General features: G+C 37.9%; 1 protein-coding gene across 3 annotated transcripts in view; it reads left to right on the top strand.

Annotated features, from left to right (window-relative positions):
• Positions 1–11,294, top strand: part of LOC107703284 (PHD finger protein 21A-like) — a 29,893-nt gene that overhangs the window by 14,189 nt on the left and 4,410 nt on the right. For all 3 annotated transcript variants that reach the window (XM_016505855.1, XM_016505856.1, XM_016505854.1), the window contains 10 exons: positions 1,627–1,776; positions 3,598–3,843; positions 4,129–4,212; positions 5,948–6,193; positions 6,775–6,933; positions 7,041–7,092; positions 7,175–7,254; positions 7,366–7,423; positions 9,510–9,532; positions 10,645–10,720. In XM_016505855.1, the coding sequence (XP_016361341.1) occupies positions 1,627–1,776; positions 3,598–3,843; positions 4,129–4,212; positions 5,948–6,193; positions 6,775–6,933; positions 7,041–7,092; positions 7,175–7,254; positions 7,366–7,423; positions 9,510–9,532; positions 10,645–10,720 (1,174 nt within the window). The remainder of the gene's footprint in view (positions 1–1,626; positions 1,777–3,597; positions 3,844–4,128; positions 4,213–5,947; positions 6,194–6,774; positions 6,934–7,040; positions 7,093–7,174; positions 7,255–7,365; positions 7,424–9,509; positions 9,533–10,644; positions 10,721–11,294) is intronic.

Genomic DNA, 11,294 nt, shown 5'->3' with positions numbered 1-11,294 from the left:
TACACGATTTAGAAACAGCACGAAACTCCAGCAAGATAAATTCCTTTTATGCAAAACCATTTATCTTTATTTACAGATCAAGTATAACATTTAATACATTTAATCATCTTTGAGAGAGTTTCATTGTCTTGACTATCATAACCGAACGTGACACATGCTGAATGGCAGACAGACGCAGCGGGGAGAAGAGTTTACGTGAACTTGACTTAAATATTCATCTGTACCTCACATTAAACTATGGAAAAGCTTCAGAACACTTGAAATATAGTGCACGAAAACTTTATGGTGCTTTATAATGTTTTTGTGGCTTTCATGGGGCTTAATAATAACACAGAATAGTATACGCACTATATCATCGGATTTGGATCAGTCTCGTCTGACCGATACCCCGATCCAGCAGAAAATGCCAGTATCGGAGCGATACCGATACTGAATATCGGATCGGCGCACCCCTAGGAAGCAGTTCAAGGCAGATGACATATGAGGTCGGCTTTACGTATGCGCTGGTGAGTCTCTTGAAAACTAACGTTTGTTAACAGGAGCAAAGGGAGCAAAGTTTCCTTACTTTAGCAAAGGAAAACCAGTCTCCTCTTGGCTTATATCGAAATCCTCCGACATTCTTCTTTACAAATCCTCGTTTTGTACTTCTAATTAGTGACCGTTGTTTTGTTTTGATCTCTCCGCTGCGTTTCAGCGTGCGTCACTTCTGAATGGCGCATGCGCAAAGCTGACCTCATACGTCATCCGCCCGGAACTCCTTCCGTGTACAACAGAGAAGGCAAGCTATATTAAAGTGATTATTACGTTTTAACTATGGTTATTTTTCTTACAAAAACGCATCGATTCGCTACAGGAGGACTTTGTTCACCCCCCGGAGCCATGTGAGACACTTTTTTTTTTATGGATGGGTGCTTTTTATTTAACTTCTTTTGGACTGATGCATGCAACTCCCGCTGAGTGGCATTAAACAGCTTGAAAGATCAAAGACCATTTTTAATATAACTCCGACTGGATTCATCTGAAAGAAGAAAGTGATATACACCTAGGATGACTTGAGGGTGAGTAATTTATGGGCTAATTTTCATTTTTGAAAGTTAACCCTTTAATAGATAAATATTGACAAAAAAACACTGAATAAGATTTGCTAATAAATAAGAATACCTTAATAATGGAATAGAGGGGCAAAGTTTTAGACACAGGTTTCACATTACTTCAATATATCTTTCCTTAATTACTGAGTTTACGCTTGATTTGAAGAAGCAAACGTAGTGACATTCCTTTCAGTTGTATACCAGACATAGTTCATAGTCACAGCTGATGCTAATGGTAATATATTACTGCTAAATTTTCCTGTTATGCCATAATCCATTTTTTTTACACTTTTAAGATGTTTTTGAAAGCAGAATACTGTTGCCCCCTGCCTGAGACAGAAAGAGACAAAGAGAGAGTGATGTTCAGCTGTAAGGACTCCATGTTCCCTCTTGCTGGCCCAAAATCCAACACCACAAACTCTCTTATCAACAGCAGGCAGAAAGAGAGGGTGTGAGTGAGGGAGATTTCATTGCAGGTTCGAGTGACAGAACACACAAAAAATGAACATGCACTTGTTCTCTCTTTCTCCCTCAGAAAAAGGTGGTGGAGCAATTAAGGAGAGATCTACTGGTGAAACAGGAAGATATGAAGCTGCAGACACTTCAAGCCGATGGGCAAACATCTACCTTGCTCATCACACAGACACAGACGCCTCTGCCTGCTGCCAGCCTCACTGCTCCACAGGTACCCACACAACACACAAGAAGAAAGGATCTCTCTAAAGACAATGCCTTGTTTTAGATGAACATTTAAAGGTTTAGTTCACACAAAACTAAAACATAGCTTGTTTGCAGTCACGATTCTGATGACGCGTGGAATTCAGATGGAGGGCAGGAAGTTAAAAGCAGAATGGATTTGATGGAGGAAAGTCCGTACTGTACTGGTTTAGACACTATTACAAGAGAAAGGTATAAACAGAAAATCACAACATATGTTGGACATGATCCAACTAACCCTGATTGCAAACAAGCTATTTCAAAAGTGAATCCCTCATTTATATGCTTCCATATAATCACTAAAAAGCTGTCACTCTCTTCAGTTTATCACAATCTCACAATGTTCTGTTATAATCAACGGAGCTCTCTAAACTGCACAATGAATCTCTTATTTACATCGTGTCTATGTGGCATTTAGCAGTGAGTGAATTCTGAATGTTTCACGCTGAATGCGTGAGAGTTGTAGCCCTGTTGTATTACTATGTATAGTTTTAAATATGTTTGTGATATTTTAATATATTATTAATATCTTAACCATTTGCGCAAATGAGCATTATCTGACTCTGCTTTTTCCGACTGCAGACGCAGGTTTACAAGCCACTTTTTCCTGCGTTTTTCAGTCAATTTCTTGCTTTTTTCCTACTTATGAACAACAACTTTTGGTACACTATAAAAGATCCTTGTGGTTTCTCAGTTTGATCGATTTGAGCAACCATAAACAACGCAAAACATATGCATTTCGAGTTTGTGATAGTGCTTCATATGTAGAAAATCACCTCCTGCCCTTAATCTGCACAGCTATGCAGTGACATGACGTCATGTGCAAACAAGCTATTCTGTCATTATTTACTTGTCTTCATGTTGTTCCAAACCCATATGACTGACTTTCTTTCTGGGAACACGAAAGGAATGAAGACCTGGGCTGTCAAGCTCCAAAATGACAAAGACACACCCTAAAGTATTATAAAAATGGTCCATATAGAAATATTTTTATGAGAAATTTCTGAATATTGTTTTGGTTATGATTTCCATGCAGTTAGGCTAAGCACTGAGGCTTTCAAGCTTCAAACAGGGGCACCATAAAAGTGGTCCATGTGACTCCTGAAGCCATATTATAGCTTTGTGTGAAGGATGGGCTTAAAGTTTAATTTTGTTATCCACTTGACATCTGCCCTAACTCTCTTTGGCATATTCGTGAAAGTCAGTGAGAGAAGTAGTTTCTTTAAATTGGTTGTTTTGAGTCAGTGGTCTGAATTATTCATTTATGAATCAAACTGATCTTGTGAGACTTAATAGCTACATTTACACACATCCAAGTAATCGCATTGATGGCTTAATTGGACTGAAAAACCTTCATGTAAACACCTTAATCGATCCAAATAACTTAAAGAGACCTGAAATAATTTGATCAATGGTCAAACAGTTTTTTTTCATTCAGATTCAAAAATGCTTTGTGCACACGCAGTTTACATCTTAGGGATGTGCATATGCTTATTTACGTCTTACGTACTGGTCAGTAGAGGAGACTGAATATTTACGTATGTAAGTATTTGCTAAAAATACTAAAAAACATTGACATATGTCAACTTTCTTTTTAGATATGTCATTAAGGCAAAAATGGCAGTTATACTCATGGTAGCTTCAGTGACATTATCTCAGTGGCTTTTTTTTTTCATTATAAGAAGAGTCGCCAGAATATTCTGCAGAGCATTAGGTTCAGTAAGACCTGACCTATAAAAGAAAAAAATAAACATGTTTACAACACGTGTATGTGTTTGTGACCCTGTAGAGCTCTGTGGCCCCTGTCATTGCTTCAAAGACTCTACCTCTGATGCTGAGAGCTGCCACACCCACCTCACCTATCATCATGACACCAGGACCTACTATAACCGTGGTTACAACCCTTGGCAACACACTCCTGGCAAGCCCTCCTAGCTCAGATCCTCAAAAGTCCCCAGTAAACTTCCAACCAGTCATCCAAACGACCAATCAGGGAGCAGAGCCGGTGCGAGTCATACCCAATAGCACTGTTGTTGTAAGTATTTCTAGAGCTGTTTTGGCCCTCATTATAGAACAAGAAGAGTTTTGTTTATTCCCACTTGTTTTGAAAACTGCATATGTGTTGGGGGGCAATTTCAGGCTGTCGGATTTAATTTAGATCCCAAGAGCTCAGGGCTGGTTCTTTTAGATTTTAGACACAATTATTGCATTGCATCTGCCTCTATTCGTGGCTTAAATAGCTAAAGGTATTTCTTGTAGGATGTAATATGTTGGACAGATTAGTGAAGTAAGGGTGTCTAAATGGGCGGTCTTGTCACAGGTGCAAGCTGCCTCCCAACCAATCAAAGTTCCTCAGTTTGTTCCTCCAGCCAGACAGACAACTCGGCCAGCCACTCTACCGCAGGTTTGTTTCCATAGAAACCCTTCACACCCTAATGCCTGGTTGGACTAGTGAAAACCCCTCACTGCTGAGTGTTAGTGTGCATCTATGTGTCTTGGTTTTTTTTCAGCTGCAGGTGTTACTTTTCTGTATGATATTTTCTTCATGCTCCACCTTGTTTTCTTGCTCTGGATTTAATTTCTTTGTGCTTGCTTAGTGGTGACATTTGCAATCCCTGCTTTTGCTGTTGCTTTTGACCCTACAGTAAACTGAACCTTAACCCTGATCTCTCTCCAGCAGTATTCTGTGCTGTTGTATTCTCTGTTGTATATGGTGTGTGTGTGTGTGTGTGTGTGTGTGTGTGTGTGTGCATATATGCTAGGGTTGGTTGATATAAATCATACATCACATTGTAAGTTTCTATAACATGGCGGAACACAAGTTTGGGGTTGATAAGATTTAAAAATAAATGTTTTTTTGAAACGTCTCTTATGCCTACCAAGGATGCATTTATTTGATCAAAAACTGGTAAAATATTAATTAAAATAAAACTTTTCTATATATTCAAATGTATTTTATTCCTTCAATGGCAAAGCTGAATTTTCAGCAGTCATTACTCCAGTCTTCAGTGTCACGTCCCATTTTATTTATTTTATAAATAGTTCAAAAGAACAGCACGTATTTAAAATGAAAATCTTTTTAACATTATAAATATCTTTAAAGAGCAGGTCATATGGTATTTTAAAGTAATTATGTCCCCACTGGATGCAACAAATGCCTTGTTTGTAATGGGTTTTAATGTTTTTGCCTCATCGCTCCGGCCGGGACACGGCATCAACAGTATGGTGAGGGGCGTAACATTTCCGTCTCATGCTTGAGGTATTCGGCCAATCACAACGCATTAGATAGCTGGCCAATCACAGCACACCTCGCTTTTTCAGACCGATGAGCTTTGTAAAAATCGACGTGTTTCAAAAAGGCGGGGCATAGAGAAGAAACATTAATGTACAGTATGTGGAAAATAATGTGTTTTTTTTTACTTTAAACCGCATAAACACATTTCATTACACCAAATACACAAAATAATGTTCTTTTTAGCAGCATCATATGACCTCTTTAACAACTTTGCAGATTGTTTTCATTTAAGGATAGCTACATTATAAACTGCAAAAGAGATATTTTTCAAAAACCCATATGACCTGCTCTTTAAAAATATTTTTAAAAAAAATCTTACTGACCTCAAACTTTATATAGTGTATATCACATAAAAATATAGTCATTTATATAATATTATCATTTAAGTTGGAAATTTTATTTGAAAAATGGTTCATATATTAAATGATGCAAAGTTTTTTTCATAATTGAGTAAATTGCATACTTTACAAATAAAAGGTACTTCATCTCGTTTTATTTTCTCTTTTCATTCAGAACTTGATGGATGCAAACTAAAAGATAAGGTTATTCATAACAAATAATTAAACATTTTATTGAAATTAATTATAATATAAAATAATAGTCAATACATAGACAATTTTCAATTATATTGGAGTGGAGCTGGTGGTATTGTGGCGTAGTAATGTAGGAAACATCTTTCTGTGAGACTGAAATCTAGATGTGAAAGAGCCGCTGTGTTAAACTGCCGAGTTGAGCATCACTTTTCTGATACCTCAGTCATTTTTTCACTGCTTAGGTCCACCTTTTATTTTCTCCAGTCATTCCACAAATAATTCTTCTCTTTTTCCTGTTTGTGTGTGAGCAGGTCAGGCCAAAACCTCCAGTGTCTTTGTCTCCAGCTGCTGCTCAGGTTTCTGTGCACACCTTACAGTCACCGGTGTTACTGAGCACTGCCCTCCCTTCCTCTGGTCACGTCCAGCAGATGCGTATCCTCAATGGCCTGCCCTGCCCCAACAGCTGTAACAACACAAGCATCCTGATCTCCACATCTACACACGCGCAGAGACACACACAGCAGTTACCTCACAACAGCCCAAGCTCTGACAACACGGTGAGGGAAATTCACATGAAGTGTATTTAGGTTTACTCTAAAACATTCATTAGCACATAAAACATTTCTTTAAGGAAAGTCGGTTCACTCAGCAGCCATCTTTGTCTGTCTCCTTCTAATATTGGCTTTTTTTTTTTAATTATTCAGCAGTACACATTAAATTAAACTGACAGTAAAGAAATTATTTATATTTCAAATAAATGCTGTTCTTTTGTACATTCTATTCATCAACTAATTCTGAAACAAAAAATGTATCATGGTTTCCACAAAAATATTAAGCAGCACAACTGTTTTCATAATTGATGATAATAAGAAATGTTTCTTATGCACCAAATCAGAATATTAGACTGATTTCTGAAGTATCATGTGACACTGAAGACTGTAATTGCCATCACAGTAGTACATGACAATTATAATATATTCAAATAGAAAAGAGTTGTTTTAAATTGTTGTAATATTTCACTATAATACATTTTTATTGTATTTTCACAGACTTCTTTCAAAAACATTTAAAAAAAAAATCTTACTGACCGCAAACCTTTGAATTGTAGTGTATTAAAACATCTTTGTTTCTGCTTCAGATACCCACAGTGGAATATGGGACAGAGCCAAAGACTTCATTGCTCATCTCTCCAGACACGCCTACACACACTTCACCTCCACTGTCTTTAGATACGCCATCTTCACCTGCCCCCACCAACACACACACTCCTGCCTCCAAACATCAGGAGAGCCCTCTGGTAAAATACATTTATGTTTACATCACAGTTTATAATAAAGATAATGATAAGTATGGTGATGTAGATTATGTTGATTACTTAGATAATGGCATGCATTCTTTCCACAGAAACTGGCCTTCATGTTGTCTCTGGGACTGGTCACACGCGACTATCTAGAAGGTCAGGAGAAAGAAATGTGTCTGTGTGTGGGTTTGTTTGTGTGCATGCATGTGTATTGACCTTTCCCGCTTTGCTTGTGTAGAGATTCAAAGCAGGCGTCAGGAACGCAAGAGACGAACAACAGCAAATCCAATATATAGTGGAGCCATGTTTGAACCAGAGGTAACAAACGTACACACACATTAAACAAGAGCAGTTTAGTGGAAACAGATTGAAAATATCCAATGGAATGAGCCATGCTTACATTTACATATCTATGCTTCTGTGTTTCAGCGGAAGAAGAGCTCAGTGTCGTATCTGAGTTCCATAAACCAGTCTAGCAGGAAGAGAGGTGAGTTCAGCCAATCACGCTGTCTTTCTGTGCCTCTATTAGATACTCTGCTTGAAAAAATCCAAGCATAGACATAACAGGTTGTTAGAGGTTTTTGCTAAGGCAAGCATCACTGTTGCTTTCATTCTTACTTTAGGGATTTAACTTGTCCTCCACCATTTCTGCTTCTGACATTGAAGTTGCGATGTAACTGATGTAGCGACAGATCTTTTCCTCCAAATTGTAACATATCCAAGTGTAATGGATTATCAAAAAGAAAGACTTGGTTCTATGCATTGGTTGTTGATTGGATTGGAGGCAGATCTGAATGGGAGTTTGCAGTGGATTGTAAGAAAGGGGCGGGGTTAAAGCGAAAGAAGTCTGTTGTTTCACTGGAAGAACAAATTATGGCATTTTGTTTGAACGTTGAAAGGTCAAAAAAAAAAAAAGAGAAACATTTAATCATTTTGAATGTTTCAAGTTGAAAACTAAATGCAAACGAGTTTTTCACAACATAGATATTATCCACATCTGTGAAATGTGACAAAAATGACTAATTTGTCTAGTTTTATTGCTCTAAAAATCACTAGCCAGTTATTATTCAGTTCTTTAAGCCCTTTTTCTACAGCTCTCATCCTGAACTGATCCACTCAGCTTTACTCCCATCAGTCAGTCTCTCTCCGTCTCACACAAGCACACATTCAACAGTAATGACTGTTTGATTATGTGATGTGCTTACAGGCACTCTGGAGTGTATGTGTGAGGCAGAAAGAAATGACCCTGCAGTGTGTTAAGTGGGATAATGACTGTCTTCAGGCTGCTGTAAAAGTGTATACATTAGTAAAAGACTCAGACAATGTTCACAGCCTGCTTGATAGATTTACAATTAGACGAATTGTGCACATCCTAAAGGTGCGACAATACTGCATCAATAGTGTGCCACTAATACATGTATTGGACAGACTCAAGTACAAAAACTCAAAACGCAGCATTATAGTTGACCAAAGTTATCTTTTGATACTTTTGATATGACCAGTCTGTTGCATATTAAAGGGGTAGTTCACCCAGAAATTCTGTCATCATTTACTCACCCTCATGTTGTTCCAAACCTGTATGACTTACTTTCTTTCTATAAGATATTTTGAAGATTTTGTTGATTGTTCTTGTCCGTATAATGGAAACTCTGAGTCTTAAACAACATTGGACGCCACTGACTTTAAAAAATTTGAGACATTCTTCAAAATATCTTCTTTTAACATGAGGGTGAGCAAATGAGTTTTCATCTTACGGTAAACTGTCCCTGAAAGAACTGAAGCTGTGAGCACGAAAATGTGGCTTGAGACAAATATCTGTCAAAAGTGAAGTATGTGAGTATTAATGTGATCAGAATAACTTGCAGTAGAGCCAAAATTATGCTTTTTGTTATTTTTGGATTAAAAAGTTCCTGTCTCATTTAAAACCTGTAGTTAATATATTTGTTTGAATATCCTCCTCCAGTAGTAGTGTTTGTTGAGAAGCTAAAGGAACTGTTTCCTGTTTTGGACTTCTTAAATAGATCTCTAACACATTTGGGACCAAGTCATATTATCGGCTGTATCGTTTAGTTGAATTAAACTCTTGACTTGGGTTTATGTGTAAAATGAATAGAGCTAATTTAAAACAATAATACTTTATTATTTTTTATATATATGATGTTGAAACTTTGCTACCCTGTGTGCTATTAGTACTTGTTGATAAAGAACTTGTTCTGTTAATGCCCAGTGCACACATGAATGTGCAATGTCTGTTGATATATGATGCTGCATATTCACCTAAAGGCTCGTCTTAACATTTAACAGCATCTGTGTTAGCTGTAGATGAAAATAAGCTTCTTGATGACTGATAAGCTTCTTTGAATCATTGCCCTCTGATCGTTCTTTGTTATTGGCATTTCTTATCCCCATCTGCCTAAATATAATGCCTTCTGCCTTTATCAACTGATCTGAGGCCAGCTTTTGCAGAATGTGTTGTTACCCAGCATGCAATGCTTCCTTTTGTGATCTAACGTTGCTCTCTCCCTCCCAACCACCATCACACCACCCCCGTCTGCTCCTTCCTGCTACCCTAGCCAATGAGGACAGCTTGTCAGAGGTATGCTACACCAATGTTTTGTCTTCCTTTTCTTTTCTTTTTCTTTTCTTTTGTGTTTTGTTTGTCCTTTGTTTCATCTCACCCAGGTCGCCTTTCTAAAAACTGCAGTATTGTGGAGCGGGGGCCCCTCCCCCCAACCACCAGCAGCCATCATTCTACCTCCCCAGACCTACAGCGGCCCACTGCGGGCAGCCCATTCTCCCCTGCTCTCTCACTCACCCTTCCATCTCATTCACCCTCACCCAGCCCCAGCTCAGCAGGGGATGTAAGTAACTGTGATAGTCCACTACAGTTACTGAGACAATTCAGACTTCCCTATCCCACTGTTCACTGTGCTCACCAGCGACATCTAGTGGTAGCGGAGGTGAATTAAGAGTCTCAGGTAACTGAGAGATTCATTGCCGTTCACTCTCACTATTGTTAATCATTTCATTTTTTGTACCATGCCATGTCACGTTTCACTTTTGTCACTGGTCTTACAAAGCAGACAGTCTTTATAGAGTTAATTTAAATCTTTCAGGTTATATTCTTTCAATATAGAGACTTTTAATATGAATGGCATTGTAATTTCAGAGCAAAATTTGATGAAGTTGAGGACAAAGAGGCCACTATTTTACTCAAACCAACCAAAAATGTTCTGTTTAAAAACAAGCTCAATTTAGATGGAATAGAGACTATAAGCATGAGGTTTTGACTGACGAGTCAGTATTTAGTGCTTATATGTGTCACATAATATAATACAGTCATATGTGATACTTGCTAATCATCTGGGCGTCATGCAGCTCTGCCTAAAACGCCAAAACCAGAGGCACGAGCCCACAGTTCTGCTGCTTAAGACCTCTGAAGTTGGAAGAAATTGATGCAGGACCTAATATTTATTCCAAATATTAAAAACCAGAAATTTACATCAAGACTGCTCCAAACTTTGAAAGTTTAGGTAGCCTCATTTCTTTCCACTTCATTTGATTTCACTATTTTAAATTCATTTCCACATTAATGTTTATGTGTGTTTGTTTATGTACGTTTGTGTTTTTGTGTGTATTACTTTGAATGCAATTCAGACCGTGAAAAATTGTGTATTTCAGTATCATTCAGTTACATGTTTTCTTCAGATTCTGCAGAAGGAAGATGCCATTGAGTGGCCAGGGACTCTTGCTATTGTCCATTCCTACATCTCCTATAAAGCAGGTGAGGAGTTTCACATATAACTAATGCTGTCTAGAACAGTGAACCTGCAGTGACACAGAATGGTGATGTAAGCTTAAATATATAGTTAGGAGTTTAAATTGGTCTCTTGTTATGAGTTTCTTATGAAATGCATCAGTAAACCGGTGATCTTTGGAAAAAGTGTCTTAAAATTGACTTAAGGCTGTGTTCACACTTGGTGTCTTTTTTGAAGCTGCCAGTGTCTGTTTTACATTATAATCCTATGGAGTAAACCGTGTTTTCAAAAAAGTAATGAGCGCTTTTTTAAACGCCACCACCGGCTTTTTTTTTCTGCAGCTCACAGCGTCTTTTCAAAAAAGTTAAAGGGGTCATATGATGCGATTTCAAGTTTTCCTTTCTCTTTGGAGTGTTACAAGCTGATTGTGCATAGATAAGATCCCTCAAGTTGCAAAGACTAAAGTCTCAAAACCAAAGAGATATTCTTTATCAAAGTTAAGACTCTGCCACACCCCCCTAAAACGGCTGGTTCTAACACGCCCCCACATATCTACCTCACTATGTGGCAATATTAGCATAATGCGGCCCAAATGTGCAC

The sequence above is a fragment of the Sinocyclocheilus anshuiensis genome, unplaced genomic scaffold (genome assembly GCF_001515605.1).
Source record: "Sinocyclocheilus anshuiensis isolate Anshui unplaced genomic scaffold, SAMN03320099.WGS_v1.1 scaffold947, whole genome shotgun sequence".
NCBI lineage: Eukaryota > Metazoa > Chordata > Actinopteri > Cypriniformes > Cyprinidae > Sinocyclocheilus > Sinocyclocheilus anshuiensis.
Note: the sequence above shows the minus strand (reverse complement) of the source record. Positions and strands in the feature narration are given on the sequence as shown.